We start from the raw sequence: 26,616 nt of genomic DNA on the forward strand, positions 1-26,616 counted from the left end.
AGACTCAAACCTTACTCTAGTCATTGATCTTAGATGTAGGATAGCTTTATGCCTCTCTCATGCATGTTTCCTCACTGTGTTACCCTCTACCACTTCTGCTGGGAGGCTGTTGAAAGCCTTCTGTGCAGAACTACCTAGATAATTCATCCAGAGATAATAAAAGAAAGAAAATAATTTATCGAAATTGCCTGGATTAGTTTTAGGACATATAGTAGGGTGAAGTGGTTATACAAAATGTGGGAAAAAGAAGTGCATTTGATGAAATATTTCCTTGATAAAATGCCCCTAGATTTCATTGATTTAGTAAATTTAACATTATTTGTATTCACTGGCTAGTCCTGCTTTACTATTAATTAGATTGCAGGTTTAGTTTTTAGTGAAATAGACACAATAGGCAGACTTGGAATACATAATTAGATCGCAGCGATACATTGTCCTTATCCATTTAACAAAACGGTGACTAATTGTGTAAATGCCGGCGTCCCGTCCCCAGCTAGTAATTCTCTTCAGTGTTTCTTCGGTCTCCAGGTAACCTGAAGCCTAACTCTTGGTTCTGTATGTACACCTCCAGCAGGTATTCACCCAAAGCAGTGCTCAAAGGCAGAATATAACTTGATTTTGACTCTCAGAAAGCTGCTCTAAGGCTTATACCTGAAGATGAACCGAACCTATCCCAAGGTGAGACGCCATCGTGATATTTACAATATTAGTAGGCTGGATGTATAACGGTATGCCTAAAGACCATCGCTGAGTGCAGATATTAATGTTGTGTGACGTGGATTTGATAAGGACCATTGCTCAGTGACTGAAATTTCCTTCCACACACATGCCCCGTCTATGACTGAGTGTGATGGGAGTTTAACAAGGAGGGGGTACACCTAGTATTGTGGTTGAAGCCACATAAAAGTTTAGAGAAATACAGAGGTTTCGAGTAGGGTGATCAGACTCCCTCTCTTCTTTCCCCTCCAATGCTGTCATGCATGTGCTTTACGTAAAGAGTCATCTCGTTTTCCTGAGTATGTATTTTTATTTATTGAGCGCTAATAGATTTACTTGTAGTCTATATGAATATATTAGCAAAGGAAGCTTACAGCCTTAAGGAGTAGTTGGGAGTGTGCAGACACAGAGATACGATCAGGGGTGGAATTAAGTATTTACAGGGGTTCTGATATTATGATAAATCGTAATATGTAAGTTTCTGTAGTACTATAAAAAGCTGTTCTTTTAGCTTGCTTACATTGCACAATATATAACACAGTGTATTCACTAAAGAGCTAACCCTGGCCAGTTTCTCCAGCAAACGGGTGGACATCATCCTTATTAATGTATAGTTCAATCCAGGGACCTACGGGGTATAAGAATTGGCCCTGGCACTTTAAGGACAGCGCCGATAAATGAGGTACATGCAGATGCTTGCTAGATACATGCAGCCGCAGACTGCACTCTACCTACGCTCTGATCTTCTAAAGGTTCTTCAGTTTAGTTTGGAGCTATAACTAGCGACGGTGGTTTTTCAAGATCAAAGAAACTCAAAAAGCTTTTGTTGTTGAAACTGACAGTTTTGCTCGAGGCCAGGTTTTGGAAATGCACATTTATGCTAACAACTTGAGTAACAACAAGCAAAGCTTCAGAGTTCCCACTCACTGCACGGTCATGAATGTTCTCCGAGAGTTAAAACCACCTCTTAAATCAGAGCAATCCATAACGGCGGTCTTGATTTGAGCCATGCTATAGCATGCTACGCTGGCCTCCTGGGGCAGAGCTTCTATGCTGTCCCACACTATAAGGGACTGAAGCCTTTACAGGAAGATGGCAGACAAAAGGACCATCTACCCCACCAAAAAGCCCAATCTGTCACTATCCTGATCCACAGTCATGTGCACACCACATGCGCAAATAAAAATATGCAATTCACGAGTACAAAAAATAAAATAAAATGAATCATAGGTCCCAGCTATGTTGACGGCGTTATAAAAATTGTCTTCCACCCACCAGCCAAAAGGCTTAGACAGGTAAAAAAAGAAAATAGCTAACAGCCTATTAGCCTGTCCTACAGTGAGTCCCTGCAGGAGTCCCCTTCAGGAATCTCCTGTGGAATGGTGAGTCCAGACGTGGACCTCCTTGCTCTCGCGTATCTACAGGGATACCGGCCAGACTCTGCTGGTGATGCCCATGAAGGCTGAAAGCTTCTTGGTCTTTTGGCTAAAATCAAGCGAGTACCTGTGAGAAATTGCTTCAAAGCTTCAAAGTTTTCTGGAGCTTCCTGAGCATAGTCCAGGCCAAGGTCACAGATCAAACCCTCAGCCAGGGAGTGCATGAACGGGTTGCATATTCCTACAGAGAGTGTGCACAAAAAGTGCCACACACAGCCCCAGCTATAAATCCCACCACCAGGGGTGTAGTGCACTTATCAACCCAATCATACAACCAGATCACACGATGAGTGCCCCGGCAAACCAAGCCGGCTTAAGGCCAGAGGACCAAGCTTTCGCCTCCTCACAGCTACCCACGTGAGCCCATTAGTACTTGTCTGGTTCAGGTAGTGGGTACTGGGATTTTGGGACCTAGAAAGGCCGGTAAAGTTATGGGGCTCCAATCCGGTCCCCGGGGAAGATCCAATATTACCCTTTAATCCTTTTAGAGTGAAGATGAAGAGTTTGTGGTACCCTAAGCCCTCAAAATACAGCATCACCAAAAGCAGTGAAAATCTGCTTTATTTGAATTTAAAACCAGGATTCACAGAAAAAAATAACACATTTTGCAGATTAATTCTTAGGTCTTCTCTGGTCTTTAAGCATACACTGGGTGGCACTTCTTCCTGCCTCCACCGTGAGCACGGAAAACCGCATACACCCAGACGCGTTAATCTATTAATCACATGGTATTTATCTATGTAACAATATTCCATTTTTCCTTCAGGGGAGAAACTTTGATAATAATTCATTCGGTTCTATGGAAACAATGCTTGAAAAAGAGGAAAAAGGTAATTTAAATTCTCAGACTGAATAGAACAGCATAAGACACGTTATATGTGATTGATACAGTTAGGTGAGCTGTTTAAATTCAGAATTCATATAAATATTATATATAGATACAGTATATCTATAGATGACACTGGGATGGGTTTCATTTGGGGAGGATTGTGCCTAAATTACTATTCTTTCTGTTTTGATTTGAGATTGCTGTCACGGCTGCACCAGAAAATGCGTGTGCATTACAGTGCTAGTTCTGTTCATGCTGATAATTATTGCTGTTGCGATTGCGTTGGCCACCATATTCGCCCTTCCTGCACGCACTCCAGGTAATATTCTTCCAAATTGGAAATGGTGGTTGATTATCAGTGTTTCCTCCTCAGCAGATAAGGGGAAACATTTGGACCTGTCGCCGGTACTTATGCTGGTTGGCTTATATCGCAAGTAAATTACAAAATACGTTTCTGGTCTTCATCGTCAGAGAGCCGATTATGCACGACGGCAGACAACCTCACTGGGTATCTGTGTGACGATAGAATTACCTGCTTGTTGCCTTCACAAGTCTGTAATTCTGCAAATGACTGCGGCAATGGAGAGGACGAAGCTGCCTCATTATGCAGTAAGTACGTTTCCAATCATTCAAGTTATTGTAATGCAGTCTGATGACATATTTTATAGTTCTGTTGTACGTGTTATTGTACCTTGTTGCATTATGATGAAAAAGTCAAAAAGAATCCAGGAGCAAACATGGATTTGCACAAAAACATGCAGGTGCCCAAGAACAGTAACAATAATAATAATGGGGCCCTGGGTAATTCTTCTCCAGTGTCCCCCACCCCACGACTAGTGAGACCAGCTGCTATCATTAGAGCTTTGTCTGCAGTGATGCAGGTTGGGGGTCTGTGTAGTTTTCGGCAGTGATCCCCACATTGTGTGCAGTGCCTGATGACTGCTTCTGGAATATGATATCACATCTCCATGTTCTGCAAAACCAGATGATGAATAGACCACAGAGGAACCCTGTTGGGTCTTTGCTGGTGGCTGCATATTGCTGTGAAGCTTCATTCACCCAAAGGACAGCTGGTCGGATGTTGACTGGTCCACTCACCGAGGCGGGAGTTCAATAGGGTCACGTAACACAGCGTTACATGACCCTGCAAATCGATGGATTACCAATGGGGTAAAAGATGTAATAGCCCCATCATCTATGAATTTGCCTGCACCGCAGATCAGGAGTACAGGTGTGAGGGCCCAGAAGTGGGTCCGATAGGTGCAGGGGCCCCTTTCATGCAGTAAGAATATTTGCAGAGAGACAGACCCCATTTCAACCAGTTAAATCACAGAGAGCAAATGGTGTTTGGTGGTGATATTGGGCTGATATTACAAGGAATGCAGAAGGTCAGTCTTCATTACTCTTACTTTGCTCTTGTTCTGTTTCCCCAGGTAACCTCCCTGACAGCCTGCCTGGAAACCTATTCTTTCGCTGTGGTAACCCATCAATCTGGATCTACAGCAACTTCAAGTGCAACGGGATTAATAACTGCGGAGACTGTTCAGACGAATCTGCGGCATGTGAGTGTCTGAAAAGTTTAGGTCAATGAAAAATATGGTGACCAAACAACCAACCAACCTCCCGGGCGGTGTTTTTTGTCCCACTACAGAACTTAATGCTAAACCAAACAAAATACACCCAACCTTATTGGATAACAGGTTTCACCTGTGGATGCAATAATAAAACTTTTTATCAAAGTAAAAAAAAAAAAAGTATAATGGTTAAACTATTCTTCCTTGCTCTGCTTCTCAGAATGTATCCATTTGTTTTTCTGTTGTGAGAGGATAGTCAGAATAGGGACCAGGGATGGAGTTCGCTTAACACACATCGGGCATTTATTTAGAGTTCCATATTTGATCATTGGTGCAGGATACATGTTAGATAAGCTTACAAAGTACAAAAATAGATCCTAATTACTGTTTTCCATTCACCCATCAGTGGCGTCCTGCCCTTCTTGCGGGTCCGGCTGGTGGAACTGCAACCCGGTCCTCTTCCAGTACTGCAACTGCGTCCCTCGCAGCCTGTGTCAGAACGGAGCCCAAGACTGTTCAGACTGGTCTGACGAATACGTGTGCATCAAATAACAACAGCCTGTATGTACCGTATGGACGTATTTATGTGTGTGTAAGCCTTGTATTTCGCCTGGAAGAATGTGCTCTAATACATGAAGTTAAACCTTTAAGGCACAAAACATTTTGATAATTTCATTCAAAATCTGCATTGTAACTTAAAAGAAAATATTATATTATAAGGGAGACCAGTGCTGTGGAATTGCTGTATTTTCATAATACCTTGAACAGGTCTGCCCTCGGCAAGCTACTGCAGCTGACTTTTCAAAGTCACAGGACAACTAGCCGGGCGGCAATTTCCTCCAATTTACACGCTATAGCCCAGTTACCAAATTCCTCCAATCCATGGATAACCTTCTAGCCCACCAGATGGCACCCTGAACTTAAAGCAAATCTATTGCTTTTACCATAATCTACATTTTACAATTCTATACACTAAATCAATCAATATATTAAAGTTTATATGACAATAGATTTGTATTACAGATCCACATTATGTGGGTTTCCATAGGTAAAAGTACCTTATATTAATTTTCTCAAGATGTGTATGATTATACATCCCCATGATGTTCTTTTCTCTGCCATTGTTATGTTTCTGATCGCTGTTGATTGATTATGACTGCCTTTCTTATTACTTTATTTACTCTTCTTTTACTTTCATTTATACTCTGCCAATTGCCGATCTGTGCTCCAAAGCACTTGTATTTGTTGGTATCTTTTAAAGTAAAAAACAACAACATTTGAACTAAAAAATAGGGTCTTCATTCATGTATTTTAAATACCTTGCTATGCTACTTGTCTATCAGGGTAACTTACATATAACTTCAGAAAGGAGACATGCACACTGCTAGACTGAATCTAATAAACCAGTAATTAATACCAAGTTCTGGAAAAAAATGCATATCATTAAAGCACATAATTAAGGTACGTTACCAAAAATAGTTTGAAAAAATAGCATTTTCTTGACAAAACTGGTAGTATAAAAATAATATTTATTATAAATCAAATATATAATTCAATGTAACAAATTATACTGTGTTTATTCTCTAACGGTATAAAAACATCCACCACAGACGAAATAAATTGTATTTGGATAAATTGGGCTGGTTTAGTCCTTTGTACCACTGCTGGACATTTATTACAAATTCCTTTCTTGACATTTCTTTGTATATTCTGTGGCAAAATAATATGTATTCCAAATATATCAAAATATGGGGAGATTTTACCATACACAATTAAGCAGATTTTCTGTTAATGGACATCAAGGTCCTGGTTGGCTTAAACCCAACAGGAATCAGGCTGTGGAATAGTAAACCCTACAGTAGCTTTAGTACTGATCATGACAGATTCAAGCTACCAAAAAAACCTCTTGGATTAATTCATCTATTCTTTGACCAAAGCATGATGTTAGGGCAAGGGTTACCATTTGGTTACTAGAATATTGTAGAATATTGTAGGAATGGTAGCAAGACATCACAAGTACAAAAATACCGGTATGTTTTAAAAAAAAAAATTGCTACAGTCCAGAGAGACTACAAAATAAAAATAACACCGACCAAATAAGATATGAATATTGTCTCCAATAACTAGTGCTGTTTTATGGCCGATAATGTGCCCCATTATTATAAACCTGTCTGTGTCCGACGTCAGTAACTGTTCAACAACTCCCAGTCTTGTTCACTTAGTGATAAGCACGGCCGTTTGGAGGATGGGGTGGGGCAGGCTTGGGTTTCTTCTTTATGAGGTCTTTTGATTGAGCCGTGTCTTGTGATATGGCCAGAGGGTAGCACAACCTTCTGTTCAGTTGTCCTGTAAAACTGTAGCCTTTTGGGCTGATTTGTAAGAGGGTTCTGCACAGCACAGACATCCAAATCTTTCTCAGGTAGCATCTTTTCTTTTCCATCTAGATCCACAAAGAAAACGTCAGGATTAAGCAGCTGGGTTAAATCTTTAACAACACTGTCAAACACCTTTCAGAATTAAGCACAAATTGCTAGACTTATTTTCTGTCTCATGCAGCTGTCCTGTAAAGTTAACACTATACTGTATAATTTACACAACCCAATGATCTACAAATTGTCGTTGGCCCGGTTAAAGAGATTTCTGAATTTACCTTATCTCATTTTCAGAGCAAATAAGAATATTGTTAGCCTCAAACTACACTAATGGCCCCAGAAAACAGAAGACAGTCCAAATTAAAAGGTTCTCAGTGTTCAGGTTTTGCAGTCTTATTAGCAAACTCCGCCATTGTGTTGTAAGGTAGCGATGAGTTTAGCAAGGATTTACTCCATGACTGTATTGTATGCTTCTTTTAGTGAATGTTTGCGGACAGGATAAATGGGCACTGAGTATGTTTCCTCCCAAATGTGTTTTAATCTGGCCACTTGGTTGGTACTGCCTGGGGGGTCCAATAACATAACAAAATGGTCCAGTAATCAGCTCATCCAGGGCAGATGTTTTGAAGGGAGACAAAGGTAATAAGAAGGATGTTATGGAATCCTGAGCCGGAATGGATCACTGTATTAATTGTATTCACCCTTATATGGATACTCACAAAATTGCTGTGCTGCAGTCCCAGACTTTGGGGTCTCCTTTGGTTTAATAGCCGCTGCTAAACGACTTTCCCATTGATCAAAAAGCTGAAACAAAATGGCAGATATATCTAACCACCATAGACAGGTATACATATAGAACAATCATAACAAACCAATTGCTTGCAGACATTAGTGTAGCCAGACAGTCAGTTGCCGTGAGTGTCAGCACATATACCACGTAACCACATCTAGTGTTCCATCAATACAGTAGAGGGCTAGGAGTCAGTAGTCTTCCAGCAATTATACTTGTACCTGTTCGGCCCAGCCCCGAGTAATGCAGTTCATGTGGTCAAACTGAAGTAGCGGGTCTTTGGAGTGTTTTAATCCATACCTCGCTTCAATCTTTTTAACTGCAGCATCCTACAGAGGGAAACAAAGCAAAGGGTCAAAAATAAAACAGGTTTGTGTTAGCCTGTCCCCCATCAATATATATACAAGGCTACTGGGTTGCATGGGCACTGCCTAAAGAACTTCTCTATAATATAAAAGCATTAATGTATAATAGTATGAGTTGACCCTAAAGGTACATTTTAGACCTTACATGCACTTTTTTTTTTTGCATGCAAATGCATAAAGAGATTCTGCTCGCCAGCTCCTGTCTCTGGCAAGAGATCTTCAGCTCAGGGCTCCACAAGTGCTAGGCACACCGTATGACCAAAAGCATGTTGACACCGGACTAGCACACCATGGCGAATAATACGAACTGGCTTTACACCATTCCAGCTTCCGCTTGTGTGCAGTTGCTGGGCAATGGACGCCCATTTTATGAAGTTTACCGACGCTTGTGCGGATGTTGCTCCCAGAGACAGAATGGAACTTTGTTGTGTGTGATGCTAGAGGACAGCTGATTTGTATGTGCTACGTCCTGGCTCAGTATTGCATGAAACAAAAATGCATATCTTGGCAACAAAGTCTAGTTTCTTATTGGAAGACTGTCCTTTAACAGGATAACATACTCTTTATTTTGCCTCAACGAAAGGCCAGTTGCTCCCCAATATCTCACCTTTATTCCTGTTCCAGAAATATCCAAGAAGTTAAGAGTTTTAAATGCAAAAAGGAAAGTCACTCCCAAGTCAGTGACACCTGGGTTATCTGTCAAGAAATAGAAATAGTCATCAAATCTACATAGACTTTATAAGGAGATCAGATATGTTTGGGGGCAGACCTAAGTCTGCAGGGAGTGCATTCGTATGCGCATCTGTCTTGTACATATTAACATTAAAAATTCAATTAACTTTGCTGCATGACGGTAAGTTTTAATGTTTAGTGCAGAAAAATGATTCTGTAGTGATGGTGGAAAAATGGCCTTATCACTGTAGCTACCAACTGTATGACGTCGAATAAAACTGTATTATGAGACAAACTTGTAACTCACCCGACATATCAAGCACCGTCAGACTTCCAAGTCCCCTGTGCAGGACCCGCACTGGAGCAGTCAACTTCCTGATCCCAGCGTCTGACAAACAGTTATCCTTCAGGTATAGCTCTGTCAAGCTGCAAAAGACCCAACCACATCCCATTAAAAGGCCCTTACTTTACATAACGCCAGACATGCTGAAAACACCAGAATGATGCATTTGCAATTTACAGGGTAAACCCTAAAACAAACAATACCATATCTATGTCATTTTATGTATCAGACTCCATAGGGTTGCTATTCCACTGAAATAACACATTAAAGAGTATGTATAAAGACTATTATAGTGTACTTTACACATATCCTCATCTTTTTATCACACTGCAATGGCATGTTAGTGATGCCATTAACAGAGAGACAGTGTACGCTCACCTACCTGCTCAATGCATCGGTGGTAAAGTGGCCAATCAGCTCATGTTCATCTCCCAATTTGCAATGTGACAAATCCAAGCTGCGGAGGCCCTGAAAAGACATAATTTCCTCTAATTTCTCAGAGACCAGGAGATGCCTGCAGAGAAGCACAAACTTCATGTGAAACGATTCTGAAATTATGCAGAAAAAAACCCACCAAATAATCATCTAAAAAAAATAATCATCAATCCAAAATCTAAACTGTTTCAAACTAGCTAAAAACGACAGACATTAAAATGTGCGTAAAATCTAAAGATTAGCAATCCTTACCGTATAATGGAAACCATAACTTTTAATCGTTGACCAGCAATAATCGGCATACCAATGTATTTGGCCCTACCCTTCCTCTAAACTTACCACAATATTTAATTTAATTTGGGATATTTAATTTTGGCAGCCCAAGCAAGAATATCCTCTTGCCTCCATTCTTTTACATAGAATTCAATATTTTTAAAGCCTAGCAGTGAGTAGTGAAAAACTGTATAAAGTTGGGTGCACAGAAATTATTATCCAGGGGCAGCTGAGTTAGGTAGACAGGGTACATCACACCCAGGCACAGTAATTGCTCTGCCACCTACTCTGTAAAGCTTCTTCACTGCTCAGCACTAAGGCTGCGTCTAATCACAGCATTGGGACACATACCTGCCTCGAAGACAGAGTGATGAAAGCATAAGATCCCCGTACGCCTCTGTAAATTTCTGCAGGGACGCGAGACCACTGCCAGATGCAAGGAATTTTTGCCTAACTTCTGCAGCAGCAAAAAGCTTCTCTGCAACCTGCTCTGGAAATCCAATCAGGGAATCCACATGCTGAATGTTATTAGCTATGAGATCAAGAGTCAATATGAAAAGAGGTTTGGCAGAATAGCGCAGGCTCCCCTGTTCTGTATATTTAAAGAAGTAGGGCTTCTCCCTTTGCTTGCACGCATCCCCCTGGTTCATGCACAATTCCACCGAGAAGCCTTTGGAGAAGAGACCAAAGGGCCGAGTCTTGCTCTTGGAGATCTGTGACCCAAGGACAAATAGCTTCCCCTTTTCACGCACATAAACCGGTCCTGCATCCTCGCTTGTCTCTGGCCAACGTGACATCATCTTTGGAATAAGAAGACAAGAATTGTTTACGGGACACAAATTGATAATATATACAGGTTGTACAAAGTATGCTAAAACCCATTGACCTCCCAAAAAAATCGCCAATGGCTTGCAGGGAGCACAAAACTCACAATTTACTTGGATGTGACGATCTATAAGTAGTGGGTTTAAAAACCAAGACTCTCCAGGTGCAGGTGTGTTGTGGTTTTAGCTCCTTAATGTTACTATTCAATATCAAGGGCCAACACTGGCAAGTTTATCCAGAGAGGACTGAGCTGGCCCTGTATAATGCATATATTCAAAGTGTGGAGAGACTGAACAACTCTCACTGATGTAACTATACATTATACTGGGCCAGCCAAGCTGTTTCTGAGGCAGAAGCTCACCGGGTTTGATCTTCCTAACATATAGTGAAGTCATGGTCCTGGAACACAACTCCGTTATTTAGTGAATATGCCCCCAAACGGAGAGAACTCCTTGCTAAACGTATACGTTTAATTTATTTTGCTTAAGATATTTCCATGCCTAGGACAGTATGCTTCTGTACATGCGGAATAAATTACAATGAAATACATTACACATAAACCTACATAAGAAAATCCTATACGGTGAAAGCTTTTGTTTTAGGGGGTTGTGCATTTGAGGTGGCTTTGTGATGCTTGCACACTGTATATATTATACGTTTTTCCTCATAGCCTGTGTAATACATATTATGGTTAAAACCAGCGCTTTCACGTGGTATTTACACTGTAAAACTAGCAGTTCTGCCTCTTAAATGTCACAAAGGGATGCGAATGAAAACGCAGATCTTTTCCAATTCCTCACACGCTGACGGATAATTGCGCGCCGAGACGAATACGGCACCACAGACACTAAGATACCCACTCACTGAGTCCACAGTCTGTACAGGTCAGCCCGGAACCTCTGTCATTATTCATCGGGGTCCCAGGGCCGCTTAGTTGTAAGGAACTTCCGGATGCAAGTGCGCTATTTCCGGAAGATGGTTCCTGGTTGCTAAGCAACGGTTTGACAACTAGTGCCGAGAGCTACGCTTGTAGAGCTTTCTTCCAGTGCCATGACCAGGGCGGGTGACTTGGGTGTGAGCTCAGCGGGGGCCCGGGTCACACTGGCGACCTCCAGCGATGAGAGGCACCCCGCGGAGCATATTTTGGACGGGTAAGGACGGCAGGGGTTCTTAAAGGGCCAGCAGGCGCACTCGGTTTTATTTACTTTAAGCAGCCGCGCATTACGCTTTTCTCGTGATTCTACCCAATATAGTGAAGTTTGGGATTCCAGCTTCCATTTAGCGGAGCTTAATTTAAGCCAAAACACGGTTCCCCTTTTAGCCATTTTCACCAGTCCAATCCATCCTGAAGACCGCTGCCAGGGTCATCTTCTTATCTCGGTGCCCACTGGGCAAGTCCCTCCATTGGTTCCCAATACCCCCAGAATGACAAGTCCTTACCCCAAGCTTTCCTAACCTTAGTTCTTCCCACAACTTGCCCCTCTCTTCTACCATTACCACCAATATTTGAGTTTGAGTTGACTAGTGTGGTGGGACTAAAATTTTACTCTGCTGCCCTAATGGTTCTACAGTTCTTCTTACCTGACGTCTGAGTATAATTGGAATTCTAGTTCATCAACAACTGGGTAACTTCAGCTCCTGACTCTAATTCCACTTTTCCCCTTTTTTTAATAGGGACCCAGAGACGTTCTGGACATCAACAGGGATGTTTCCCCAAGAATTCATCATCAGCCTGAACGGTCCTTCAAAAATCAACAAAATCACTCTCCAGAGTTCATTAAGTAAATGAATCTAGCATTGTCTGCAGAATCACGATTGTTTGGCTTCTGTATCTGACCGGTGTGTCGCTTACCAGTAAATTGCTGACTACATGGCAACCCTTCTAGTCAATATAAGTCTATGAAGCCATACCATTAGCTGAAATGTTTGTTACTTGATCTGCAAACTGCTTAAAACATGCAAGCGTTGTAGTCTATAAAACTATTAGGTGGCTTCCTGATGTAAAACTAGTTTGTGCAGATTCATGGACAGTAGACGGCTATCCCATCCCACCCATAGTGCATTGTTATGCCTCCTGTTATCAGTAATAGATGCTGCTCAATGGCACTGTCATACTCTATTCTTTGATTCTGTCACCTAGTTGTGCCTTTTAACTGTGACATTGTTCTGCAGCTAATTTCTTCTCATCCTTCACTTAACATTGTGTTACAAGAGCACACTGATGCTTTTTTTATTTTACATTTTATGTCTTGATTTTCTAGTACAAAGCTTACGAATTGAAACAAGCATATCTAGCGAACCCATCAATTTTGAACGCTGCGTGGAAAAAGGTGAGCGTTTTCTATGGAAAATGGAAAATATGAATATTTGATTCCATTCAAGGGTAAAATACCTTCCTAGCTTTTGCGACCCAGTTGTATGTCTGCAAATGTAATTGTTATTGTATATATTGCTGTTAAATTGGTGATGTGTGTGTTATGAGTTATGGAAAACAGAAGAGATGACTATGAAGTATATGTTGTAGACTGACCTGGTACTCTGGACATACTCTCAGACTTTAACCTACTTTGAGTTGCAGGTTTTTCTGTAAACTAGGATATATATAATATAGTACAGTAGCATGGAATTTATCCATGTATATTATAAATTCACGTTACAATATCAGCTTTATCTGTGGAGATGATGTCTCGGAACCTATTCCTGATGTGCAGCTTGACTGTGTGCTTTTTCAGATCTTGAGCATGTGGAAGGTCAGCTCCAGAATGAAGAGATTACAGTAAGTATTTGTTGGATTATTGAAATCTGGTTAAGTGGGCCAGCGAAGCCCCTGCAGGTTCCTTTAATAAATTATAGGGTTTTTCTGTCTGAAACAGCTCATCACAACTACAGTATGTTTAGAACTTGGTTATAAAGCAGATCTCAGGTGAAGAGAAATGTTGTTAATAGATTTGCGCAGCCAAGTACTCCTAAAATCAAATAATATTATTACAAGTACCTCTAATAACAAATGCTTCTCTTCCAAAATATAACTGCCAAATTGATTATGAACTGTTAGCTGGTCCCTTGAGGTATACCCAGTGTCAACAGGGTATAACAGGGTGCTATCTTGTTGATGCCCCGGTTCCCTTTTATAGATGTCAGCAGCATCACACACCTTGATGCCCACGTGTATCATAGCCTTGTACATGTATATGGTCCATAATATTAAAAACATGCATATTATAAAGGTCTTCTATTATATGGGTAATTTTCTTCTCCCTCATCTAATAACAAAATGTCTTGATTTCTCTTTCAGCTCCCTGGAATCCAAGCCACTCATTTACGCTTTGTGATCCTGTCTGGGTATGACCATTTTGTGGCTGTGTATAGTGTATCGGCAGAACCATGAGATTTGCTGCAAAATGTAAATGAAGAGATGTCCAATGCCCTTTTCTGTTTTTGTAAATATATTGCTCTGCAAAAAAGACACCTTATATTTTGTCCTTATGTGTACTGTAAATTGTGGATATCTTTTTCAAACACTTGTATGACGTGTTTCTTAATAAATCATTGATCTTCAACATCTATTATTATTTAGTCTATTGTGTCTGCTATTCTTTCCTTCATGTCAGATGTAGAATGTCAAGATGCCACCAAAGATGGACAAAACCAAAAGGGGGAAATATTTTGATTGGGGAAAAGTACTATGCACAAGAAGTATACATAGAGTATATACATAAAGTTTTAAGTTAAATATTATATGGGGGCATCTGGTATATTGTTAACAAAAAACTGTCTGCGCTTCTCACCCTAATAAAGTTGGCAACAAATATATAAACATGATATAAATGAGAGGTTTTGGTTATATGAATTGGCCAAAGCATAATTAAGCTCACCCGCCACGTCAAGGCACACTCTCAATAGGGTGAGATCCTACTCTCACCTCCTACATAGTGGGCACACAAAGCAGTTTATACGGCTACCAAAACCTTATTAATGTGTTGGGGGAGGTGCAATTAAACCTCCTCCCATTTAACCCCTGGACAGCAAGCTGCAACCAGACTGATGAGGAGCCAACAACCTCAAATATGTGCAAACAGGGAAAAGAAAAAATGTCGGTGCGCTAAGCTAGTCTCAGGCTCAAATACAAATGTATAATATGAGGCCTACCAAACAGTGTGAGCATGCTGCAAATACAGTGTGTTGGCTGTACAATGTATACAAAAAAAAAAAAATTGTACAGCCAACACACTGTATTTGCAGCATGCTCACACTGTTTGGTAGGCCTCATATTATACATTTGTATTTGAGCCTGAGACTAGCTTAGCGCACCGACATTTTTTCTTTTCCTTATATTGTTAACAAAGGCAGCTACAACAAAACACAAGTTTTTTTAGAATACTGGTATTGCAAAATGTAATATTTTAGAAAGCAACAGATCTGATTTAACTCTAGAAACAGCCTTTACTCTCCCCAAAATTTTCCAGTGAGATGTCCAATTGCCTGTAAAAATGCTCGCTGGACTAAAAGCATTGTTCTTAAACAGATGTCTCTGATGGTTTCTTGTTAATTTCTACAACATTATAGATGGGAGCTTATTATGTCCTGGAAGATTTGGTAGGAGTGACAGGAAGAAACGACAGCACAGGGGTGACGAACAAAAGGGACATGAAGGGGCTCTGCTGGAATGATCCCTTAACTACAATCTGTAAAACAAGTATACATTTTGAGGAACTAAAAGCATAAAGTACATTCAAATATTCAAGCTCAACACTTAGAAGTGTCATGTGCAAATGTGTGGCTACCAATGGTCTAAATTGTATCATCATGCCTTTAGCTTAGTAGAAATCAGAAGTGCTCTTTCCCAGCTTTCCCTATTAATGGATCATAAAACATTTTACCATTAGGTGGAGTCTAACCAGGGATCCGTTTATTGCAGTCACTCCCTCTGCCTATTGCGATTACATTTTGCTAATGTACCAAGTATTACCAGAAGCGCAAATAAGAAAAGGTAGAGGCTTTCCTTTTTTGTAGGGTGCCTATAATAGTTAATTAAATAAAACAGCACACTCCATGTTCTTAGTAAAACATATTTTAATTTAATCTTCTATACTCTGAACACTGGACATGTACAATTATTTGCAATATCAGGTAGGAGCCGGCTATGCTTTAAGCTACGACCGTCACAAACAAACTAATTGTGGAGTCAGGCTCTGAGTATTTTATGACCAGTATTAACAGTTGTGGTTCAGATAGATGATGAGTGTGGGCTCACACGGATAATTATCATCCAACGGCAAGTGGCAACTTGGCTAGTCCATTTTCTCAAGAACAAAGCGTACTTCTTCTGGCTTGTAGCCCCATGGACCCATCTGGCCCTGTAATGAACAGAAATGTTACACAGATATACTGCGTCATGGCTCTGGCAATCATCAAGGGATGTCAGCAAATATCATTTATTTTATTTTATTTATGTGTAAAGACTCACGGACTGAAGTGTTTTCTGCAACTTTGCATCTACTAATATCAGCGTACAATTTGGTATTGCATATATTTAGTTGTGTTAATGACATGAATGGCTAGTCTCAGAGCCCCTAGGCACATGCCTGGTGTGCCTCATGTATAAAACAGCAATGGTGGGATGGATGGATCCAGATTAACAGCCAAGGAGCATCACATACATAAAACCTACATTGTTACACTCCAAAAATATGACTGCTCTGGGAAGGAACGTCATATTGATTTGTCCCCCAGATATGCCTTTTACTCCCCTATATGCCACTCTGTATATAAGACGAGGGGTACTTTTCTGAAAAAAACCTTGTCTTATAATTGAGCAAATACGGTAAATATCGTAAACTGGTAGCACGATGAAGACTGTCACCTTGTAAATGATTTTGCCATCCTGCAGGATGTAAAGCCTCTCGGGGAGAGCGGCATATTTGGCACTGCACAGGTTCTGCATGGTATCTATCACCACGGGGCAGGAAGGCAGCTCTTCCAATAGGCGCTTGGCGGCGACAAGTCGATCTTGGATGCTTTGGTGCTTCTTAATATGTACATTGTTCTTTAAGGCCCATCCATCTGCAGCACAAGGGACAGCAGATTAACACAACCAGCCTGGGTATTTCATGTAAACTGGCATATTTATCTTGTACTATATGCTATGGTGAGGTTGCACAACTTTGCCTCAATAAAAATGCTACAAAAAAAAAAAGTTACCGGTATAATAAAATGATCCAGTAGTTAAGAATGAATTGGAATTATATTGTCACCCCAAACACTAAGTGTTAACACATTCCCAGGGTTTCCTAGAGGTTGTTTAACAAACAAATTGTGCAGTATTAACACAAAAACTGTAAATAGGAAATTTGCTGGAGACATAAGGAGTGTCTTGGGAAATCTGAGACTGTTGGTAGCTATAATGGATCACTCCAATCTTGAAAATATGATCAATAGAAAAGCTTAGATAGTTGAGTCCACAGTCACCTTAGGACGTGGCCCTTATCATGACAGGTGACCAAAGTATTACGGGAATTGAGGGGTGGTTGGAGGACCATAAGCCTACCAAACATATCCAGCCGCCTTGCAAGGTATTGGAACAGGACCCAGAGGTATGGCATCATTTCACTGTTTCAACACGAGGTGGCCATGAAGAAGCTACAAATCATCTCTATGCATAGACCTCAATCGTTGCTACTGCTCAGTGGACGGTCATGTGAGATCTTCTGATCGACCTAAACAGCCCATGATCTCCACCGCCTGCAAAGGCCAGAAAGTGGAGCAACTTGGCTGGACACTGCCTGAAAATCGGGACTGTCCTACTTAAAAAGGGGGATGCTTTGGAGCTATGTTAGCACATGAAGGATTTAACGTAAGTGCCAACTGTGTACTCTATTCATCCCCAACAAGCCGGGGACGGTGCATAGAAATAAAGGAGGGACTTGGGAACAAAGAGTAGTGTTTCTTATGGTAACAATATGCTTTACAATAGACAAACGCAGGCTTTGTTTTTATTTATTATTATAATAAACACGACATTTTACATCCCTGTTTACTTAATTGAGGTTTTAACATTTATTTCAACAGATTCACAGAAGGTGACAATGTAACATATTAAATCATATTTTGGTTCAGTTCTCGCTAAATAAATTGAATTCTTTTTTCTCATATCAAATTACTGATAAACTCTGTGTCTGTTTCAAACCGTTGTGGGCAGCAGGGCGATTCTTTGTCGCGTCAAACCTCCAATGCCAACGTGAGGGATCATATTCTCAATGGCAGTTTTAGGATTTTAGCCTCTAAATCATTATATTGTTTTCCAACGAACGAGACGTTATAAAGACTCCCGAGCCAGGCCACTAGTCGTACGTCACACGTATGTATTGTGTTTGGTGTGGAGTGGAAGCTATTTTTTTATCTGTCTTCAGATGAAGGCGTAGGTGCGTTATTATCACAGAGGATAATATGGTTTAGGTATAGAGTAGTTATGTAATCACCATGCAACTCTACACTTAAAAAATATGTTGCGGGACCTGCTGGTTTTGTAAGACTTAAAGAGAAAGTAAATAGTTTAGGGAACCCCCCTCTTCAGATTTCTTTTGCTTAGGTATCAACTCCCAAGCTGATGATAATGAAAGTATCAATTATATTTGTAAGATGTGATCTGTTCGCTAGATACATCTTTTAAGGTTTTGGGGAAGCTAACCGGAGGTGGCACTAGATAAATGGATATTAAAGTGCTGCTTTGGGTTTAAACATTGATTTCTGGGCTCCATCAGAACTATACTTCCCAGTGTTTCTGCTCGTGAGAGACAGGACCCTCTACGGGATGTAAATCCCGTTTTCTTGAAGCTCAGAATGTTTGCTGGGTATGACATCATATATTGACTACTTGCCAGGCTACTGAGCAGTGGCTACTGCCTTTTGGGACCTGGATACGCTGTATGAGCGTATCCAGGGCCGGAAATGGTGGGGAGCCAGCGGTAGCCTGATGACATAAGTGCGGCGATTTCTGTATGTGCCCAGCCGCATGCTAGGTGACAGATTTACCATAATGTTTCAACACCGTAATACAAATTAATTTCTTTTGAACGGAAAAATTAAACGTGTCTCATTCCTGATTTTTGGTATAACTAAATCCACCTATGAGCTTGAATGTGGGCCTCATAAATCTTTATTTTTTGTGGACGCCTTGAAACCTAATTATAAATTAATTATAACAATTTAATGAATACAATAACTCAATGTTATCTGCTACTATATGTAATGTAATTTATATTATTATTCTTATTTTCTACAGGCTCTGTTCATTAGCTGTCCTGGCTGGTGTTGTGCTGCAACTCTAATAATCCTCAGGCAGCCTACCGAGCTTCATTTTCATTCTTAAAATCTCTTTCAACGTGACACATGCCATGGAGGTTAAAAAAAATCAGTTTTACCTGTTAGATATTGATGAGCAAGAAACATAGATACCCCCAGGACCTAGTTGATGTGTACAGTTTGCCCTGAATATAGGCAAAACCAGTATGTGGGATACCCCAATTAAGGGACAAATAAAAATTCATAACTTGCCACATGGGATGGTACCCTTTTGGGTGCATTTGTTTTGTTCACCCATGCCATTACAGTGTGGAAATCTATATAATTGAAATTGGGAGAGATTCCACAGATATGTGTTTGACGATGGAATTGCAAACTGTAAAAACAAGACGGGTCTACTCACCATAGAGAGAGTTTACAGGATAGTTAAACATTTGAACTCCCTGATCTTGCTGAATTATCTCTTGCAAAAAGGGCTGAGTTAGCCCTGCATAATGCATAGGTAATTATTAAAACCCTCCTCGGTAACTTACCTATGCATTATACAGGCACAGCTCTTCTTGCAGGAGAAGTTTGGCTCTTCTTCTAGGAGAATGGCAATGGGGTTGCCCTAATGTATAGAGGCATTGAGTTAGAATGTTCATCTCTCCTGTTGTTACCATCTTTAGTGAAAAGACCAGATAGTCACACCTGACTTATTATTTGATCTCATTTTAATCAGTGTTAATAACTGCTATGCTGTGTAATTTATGATTTGCCAATACATGTTAATGCTGGAGATACCCTCGTACCTCCATGGAATATCTTACCTGCGGCATGTGCCTCATCAATATAGATGATCAGAAAGTCCGCCACATTGCCAAAATCCTGGATAAGCTTATTGAACTCATCAAGCTTGAAGAGGAATGGTGGTCAGGTACAGCTCCCAAAATTGAGAACCAATGGGCGATGACCTAGAAGAAAAACATCACAAGTCCAATGATCCAGAATGGAGTGGAGATGGAGATGGGAGACCCAACCACAATATTTCTTGCTAGGATGGCATTTGTTCTTGTAGACTATGCCACACAGATATATCAGAAAGGTCTAAGAGTCATGAAAGTCCAGCAGATTATGAGAAGGTGGACAAATCTGCCCTTCACTGAAGAGGGCCAGGAATACCACTATAAGCTTTTGGATAACAGGAAAGGAGACAGTTTTAAAGAAACATTTGGTCTATGTTGAAAACTAACTGAATGTTTTTCTAAAGATAGAGACCGACAACTTTTTCGGGTTCTAATCGCTGAAGTTTAAAGGAAGATCCCCCAACATTTTAGAATTTGTGATTTGGAAAAGATTCCCTTCCAGCCTATGCTTGCTCTACGGGAACAACAGACTTCACACCGGACATCATGGGTTCTTACCTTTTAAATAGTCTAATACATTATGTAGTTCACCATTTAGGTCCACAACTGGAGTATTGGGGGCCGCATGCCCCAGGAACGCTTCATCTTCCAGTCGAAGCCACATGATCTGTAGAATAGACCTTAAAAATTTGTAGGTGAAAAAGGTTGGTCCCCAGTCTTCATATTGAAACTTTGGAACATGGGCTCCAGTCATCTCAAACCGAGATTTTAGCACAGATGCCATGGTCCTTGGAAACAGAAGCATGAGAATTCTGCCCACAGCAACGTATAAAAATAAGGAGCAAAGGATAAGTGTCTTCTGCACATAACGAGTTGCAATTCTGATGATCTGGAACAAGCTCTCCATGCTGAGCTCCGAGCGTACCCAACAGGTAGATGTGACATTCACAGATTACCTTTGGCTCATATATCAGAGGCTCAGCCTGCTTAATGGAGAGATTCCCTGGGGGAAATATTTGCTGGCAGCTGATAGTAGGTGTTACCTTTCTATAAACACGCATGTACATACGGATATGAAGTTGTGAAAGCGAGAAGGAGAAAAATAATTTCAGTCTTATTAAAAAGAAAAAAAGAAAACTTCTCATGACAGTGGTTCACACTAAGTGGTTAATAAAAATCTAAATCTGCTTGTTCATAAAGAGGAGTAGTATCACGAGGCTGTGTCCATAGCAAACGCAAACAGAATACTATTTCAGGAAAGGAATAAAACGGAGAGAGGTAAAAGGTACAACAATATAAGCAAATGAGTAATAAAATGTGAAAACAACATATGGTGGATACTAGTACGTAGAGTCAAAGTCTCCAGGCACCATAAATATTCAGGTATTCACCATGGTGAACAAGACTATAATAACATTTGAACCAGCCAAACAGATGCAATAAAAAAAACATACTAATCCCTACATCCACAGACAAGCTCGGTATTGCTTCATCTGGTGAAAAAAAAATGAAATTGCAAGTAATGTTTTCTTTTGTGGAATAATAACATCTTTGAACAATCAAGTTCTGGAACAGTCCTGCCAGCTTATATTATATATTAGTGCCTGTCCAAAGAGAAATGGGCAATAATTTTAATTGATAAAAAAACCCGGAGATGATAGCAGTTGTGCCATCATTTCCCCCATGTATCTCTCAGGTACTGTTTGCCGTTTTATTGGTGCCCCATATTTATACAAAAAGGGACCTTGTTGGCAGGGTGAGCATGAGGATTGGTATGAGTATGGATGAAAACAGAGCTGGTAGAACAGGTGTGGGCTAGAGCTCAGTACAGTCAGTCCAGAAGAGATGATGGCAAGCAATGTTAGAGCAAGAGGTCATGGTCTAAAACTAGAGGGTCAGAGGTTTAGATGTAACGTAAGGAAGTTCTACCTTATTGAGAGGTTGGTAGAAGTGGTGGAGACCAATACAGTGAGGGAATTTAAACAGGCATGGGATAGAAATAAAGCGATCCTCACTATAGGACCTGGCCAAAGACTGATAGGGGGTTTAAATTTCTTACATTGGGAAAGACCGGCAGACTAGATGGGCCGAATGGTTCTTATCCGCTGTCAAATTCTATGTAAGATGGAACTGAGGGAGATATGTCTTCTTGTTCTTTATACAGCATACTGGGCTAGAGGCCTGGACTGGCCATCTTGAACACCGGGTGAATGCCAGTTGGGACGCTGGCTGACCCCAAACTCGCCCAACCTGACTCTAAACAAATGAGTTCAAAGAGTAGCAGTTTTTGCAGCTGAGACACCCAATTAAATGATTCCCCTCAGTAGCTGGTAAACCTATAGATTAACTGATAGTTCTTTTACCTTATGCTATTTAAGTAGAGTGGCTTATCTTCCAAATGTCCCTCTTTGTTCAATTTTCCTCCCCTCATGTCCCTCTTCTCTATGAGCCCAGAATGTTTGCTCTCCATTAGTGTATCACAGGGTTCTACAGTCCTAAATATCGGATCAAATGTGTTTTAGAAATGAAAATGTATAAATAAATGTATAAATATAAACAATACACTATTGTTCTCCTTAATGGTAAAGTTCTGCCCCTAGTCACACCTATTACTACACACTTGGAACAGTTGTTTCCATCTTTGGCTCTTTGAAATGCTAGGAAGTAGGGGAGAGGGCAGGTATACGCACGACCAGGACCCGGCCATGTATTCTACCTTTTTACCCACTTTCCGTTGGCTTTACGGTGTAATCTGTCATAATTTATCTATATAATTGCAAACAGACAAACCAATAAAATAAAGACATTGCTCCTTCGCCTTCATGTTATAATAACATAAAGGCTATGATCCCCTTCCCAAATACTATTAAACTCCCAAAATCAAAATGAAAGTCATAAAGGCTGAGTACAAATCTACATTACGGAAAGTGTGAGACTTCACGATTAGAATACATAACTATTACTGTAAATACACTTTGAAGTCTTTGAAGGAATAGCACTCATAACATTTATGATATTAAGTCTTCATCTAATACACGTGGTTTGACTCACATGTTGCTTCCTACACCACCCATTAACAGAAACATCGGGTCTATCCCCAGATCTGTTCACGTGCAGCCTTTACAGTTTTGTCCAATAACTGAAGACAAAATCTTTATAGTATCGACGTGTCAGGATCATTATTTCTCTCACAATCATAGGGGGAATCTGTTGTGTCTCACAGCGTGAAAGCGCTAGGATTGTTAATGCTGATTTACAAGATGCATTTATAGTATCTGGGATGGGCAGCTTGGACAGTTGGATCCGTATCTCAAGATTGTAAGCTTGCGAGCCGGGCTCTCTCCACCTAATGTATCGGTTTGTCTTAGTCTCTCAATTCTCGTCTTGTGACCCTGAGAGTCTGCCTATTGACCCTGACATTGGTGAAGAAACCACAGGGTGTAAACCTTAGACCACAGGGTCACTTTCTTCACTGCTCTTCACAATGATAGCAGACAAGAGCTATCAAATCGCTTGCAACAAAAAAAGGCAGACGAGATCATCCAACTGATAAAAGAAGCCTGCTACTGCTGCCTCGATAGGTGCTGTTCCACCTACTCTGCTGAACCCAACACTTTTGTAACTAAATGAAGAATTGAAAACATCAACTTACGTGGAGTTTTCCTTTATTTTTATAATGTTTTCTAGGAACACTTAATTCCCGTGTAACACAAGTATCGGAACAAACGATTAGCCAGAACATTCAATGTAATATTTCCCATTACCGCACAGTGAACTTTGTATTGGTATTCTGCTGTCAGCCAGTGAAGAATGTTGCTCCTCTACCTGCATTGTTTAAAGGTGCTCTTCTTCAGACTAACATAGCATTAGAAACATCATTTCTATTACTGTTGAATTGCCAAACGCTTCCCAGAAATACCTCTTTCATCACAAAAGTTTCCTTATTCATAATTTTTGCCACAAACATTTAATTGACATATAATAGAAAAACAGACACTCATTGGTTGCTGCTAAAAATAATGAAAAATTGTATGCATTGTTTTATGTGATGTAAAGAATACAATAACGGACTGGCTGATGTTTATTTGCTTAGCATATTAGAGAGTGGAATTAATGCTTTGTCTAAGTGGAACAACGCCGCTTAAAATATTATACAATCCATGTGCTTTCTGTAACAGGAGGTGTAAGTCAAGAATCTCCTATAAAACCCTACCCAGATTGCTATACTCAGAAATATTACAAATAGTTTGTACCTGAACATGTATGACCTGTTTGTTTTCTGGTAACTTCTTACTTCTGAAATATTTCCGTCACGTCTGTGAAATTTCCAAACCACAATAACCTGTACTATATTTATATATATATATAATGGCCACTTTTTCTAAGGTACACCTTGCTTGGACCCCCTTTTGCCTTCTTCGTGGCATACTTTCTACAAGGTGCTGGAAACATTCCTCAGAGATTTTGGTCCATATGGACACGATGGCATCACGCAGCTGCTGAAGATTTGTCAGCTGCACATCCATGCTGCGAATCTCCTGTCCTACCACATCTCAAAGGTGTTCTATTGGATTGAGATCCGGTGACTGTGGAGGCCATTGGAGTTCAGTGAACTCATTGTCATGTTCAAGAAACCAGTCTGGGATGATGTGAGCTTTGTGACATGGTGCATTATCCTGTTGGAAGTAGCCATTGGAAGATGGGTACACTGCGATCATAAAGGGATGGACATGGTCAGTAACAATACTCAGGTAGGCTGTTGCATTTAAACAATGTTCAATTGGTACTAAGGGGCCCCAAAGTGTGCCAAGGAAATGTCCCCCACACCATCACACCACCACCAGCCTGAACCATTGATACAAGTTAGGATGGAGCCATGCTTTCATGCCGTTTACGCCAAAGTCTGACCCTGCCACCTGAATGTCGCAGCTGGTATCGAGACTCAACAGACCAGGAAACGTTCTTCCAGTCTTCCATTGTCCAATGTTGGTGACTCTGTGCGAAGTGTAGCCTCAGTTTCCTGTTCTTATCTGACAGGAGTGGCACCCGGTGTGGTTTTTGCTGCTGTAGCCCATCTGCTTCAAGGTTAAACGTGTTGTGCGTCCAGAGACGGTATTCTGCGTACCGTGGTTGTAACGAGTGGTTATTTGAATTACTGTTGCCTGACATCTTGAACCAGTCTGCCTATTCTCCTCTGACCTCCTTGCAGCCACACGCTTACTTGCCCTTAGATACACTTGCCCTAGCATACACAAACATACTTTCTCTTTCCTTTATCATTATTTCTTCCCTTGCTCTCTATATTCCCCATTTCTCATAATAATCCCTCTTTCTCATTATCCTCACCATTATCTCTTCATATCTCTCTCCTTTCTCTTTATCCCTCCTCCTCAATACTCATTCTTTCTTTCTTCTTAAAATGGTGGTCCCTTGGTAGGAGCACAAGGTCTGTTTATACAGACCTCTGTATTAGAGCTTCCTTATGGTACAAGCAGATTCAGTGCTGACCTCAAAGATATGACATCATATACTAGCTCTCAGCATCAATCACCACTACACAGTGTGAAGGAGCACTGGAACAGACCTTGCGCTCCCTTTTTGGTTGGCTAGAGGGAGATCCATTATCTCCCATCCAACAGTCCAGTCTGCCTCCGAAGAGCTGGCAGGGTGGCAGACTTCCCCTGGACATCGAGTTGCGGCATGATGTATGACTATGTTGATACCAAAACTGATCCATATACAAAATTACTGATTACCAAGGAACATGTTAAGAAATGTTTATTGAAACAATGCAGATAAACTCACTTTGTCCTGGCAAACTGCCCCTTTGGATTTTTCCTTCAAGGTATTAACAAAGGTTGGTGCCACCTAATGAAGGTGGGTTTTGTATATTTATGCAACTATTATAAACAAACGCCGCAGCCAGAAACATAATTTCCTAAGACTTGGAGTAGCATTCCAAACTGATTTTGCAAGACGTGCTCACATACAGGTCATAAAACTTGTAACCTTGATATATATATATATATATATATATATACCGTATTGGCTCGGATATAGGCCGCACTTTTTTCCCCCACTTTAAGTCTTTAAAGTGGGGGTGCGGCCTATATTCGGGGTCTAGCGCCCGACGCCCGGGACATGCAGTCCCGGGCGCCGGGCAGGCAGCGGGGTTAGGATACAGATCCCCCGCAGCGGTGCAGGGGACCTGCATCCTACTCCCCGATACGCTCAGACAGCCTCCCCTGCCAGCACTTCCCACGGGGGGGGTGCCGGCACGGGAGGTTGTCTAAGCGCATCGTGCGGTTGTCTAACCGCACGATGCGTTTTACCTCTGGCCCCCCGCCTGACTTACCGGAGCAGACTCCCGGGTGTCTTGCGGGGCCGGCGGGGGACATCTACGCAATACGCGTATACAACTTCCGGTGCCGGCACATCCGGCACCGGAAGTTGTATACGCGTATTGCGTAGATGTCCCCCGCCTGCCTCGCAAGACACCCGGGAGTCAGCTCCGGTAAGTCGGGGGGCAGAGGAGGACAGTGGCAGCATATCTCGGGGGGCAGAGGAGGACAGTGGCAGCATATCTCGGGGAGGGAGGAGGACAGTGGCAGCATATCTCGGGGGGGGACGGACAGTGGCAGCATATCTCGGGGGGGGGGACGGACAGTGGTAGCATATCTCGGGGAGGGAGGACAGTGACAGCATATCTCGGGGGGGGGGCAGAGTGGCAGCATGTTTTTTTGGTGCTTTTTTAAAGAAAAAAACTTTTTCTTTAAAAAAGCACCAAACTTTTAGGGTGCGGCCTATATACGGGGGCGGCCTATATCCGAGCCAATACG

The 26,616-nt window shown here is 41.2% G+C and overlaps 4 protein-coding genes across 4 annotated transcripts; 2 read left to right on the plus strand and 2 right to left on the minus strand.

The window, feature by feature from the left end:
* The first annotated feature begins 2,952 nt into the window (after nucleotides 1-2,952).
* Nucleotides 2,953-5,108, plus strand: LOC149288466 (low-density lipoprotein receptor class A domain-containing protein 1-like). Its single transcript, XM_089491648.1, has 5 exons — nucleotides 2,953-2,983; nucleotides 3,179-3,301; nucleotides 3,454-3,591; nucleotides 4,416-4,544; nucleotides 4,963-5,108. Exons 1-5 carry the CDS (start codon nucleotides 2,953-2,955, stop codon nucleotides 5,106-5,108), a joined length of 567 nt encoding a protein of 188 aa, XP_089347774.1.
* A 2,507-nt stretch (nucleotides 5,109-7,615) lies between these two features.
* LOC149288467 (leucine-rich repeat-containing protein 42-like) lies at nucleotides 7,616-11,544 on the minus strand. Its single transcript, XM_089491649.1, has 7 exons — nucleotides 11,488-11,544; nucleotides 10,158-10,606; nucleotides 9,481-9,612; nucleotides 9,063-9,181; nucleotides 8,691-8,779; nucleotides 7,940-8,047; nucleotides 7,616-7,732 (listed from the first exon to the last, which is right to left on the minus strand). Exons 1-7 carry the CDS (start codon nucleotides 11,542-11,544, stop codon nucleotides 7,616-7,618), a joined length of 1,071 nt encoding a protein of 356 aa, XP_089347775.1.
* A 137-nt stretch (nucleotides 11,545-11,681) lies between these two features.
* LOC149288468 (intraflagellar transport protein 25 homolog) lies at nucleotides 11,682-14,019 on the plus strand. Its single transcript, XM_089491651.1, has 5 exons — nucleotides 11,682-11,782; nucleotides 12,306-12,412; nucleotides 12,893-12,961; nucleotides 13,364-13,407; nucleotides 13,927-14,019. The coding sequence occupies exons 1-5, from the start codon at nucleotides 11,682-11,684 to the stop codon at nucleotides 14,017-14,019; spliced, it is 414 nt and encodes a 137-aa protein (XP_089347777.1).
* A 1,903-nt stretch (nucleotides 14,020-15,922) lies between these two features.
* Nucleotides 15,923-20,684, minus strand: LOC149288469 (type I iodothyronine deiodinase-like). Its single transcript, XM_089491652.1, has 4 exons — nucleotides 20,336-20,684; nucleotides 19,742-19,885; nucleotides 16,495-16,694; nucleotides 15,923-15,988 (listed from the first exon to the last, which is right to left on the minus strand). The coding sequence occupies exons 1-4, from the start codon at nucleotides 20,682-20,684 to the stop codon at nucleotides 15,923-15,925; spliced, it is 759 nt and encodes a 252-aa protein (XP_089347778.1).
* Between the last annotated feature and the right edge of the window lie 5,932 nt (nucleotides 20,685-26,616).

The sequence above is a fragment of the Sceloporus occidentalis genome, unplaced genomic scaffold (assembly GCF_023333645.1).
Source record: "Sceloporus occidentalis isolate IW3139 unplaced genomic scaffold, rSceOcc1.0.p SCAF_51, whole genome shotgun sequence".
Taxonomy (NCBI): domain Eukaryota; kingdom Metazoa; phylum Chordata; class Lepidosauria; order Squamata; family Phrynosomatidae; genus Sceloporus; species Sceloporus occidentalis.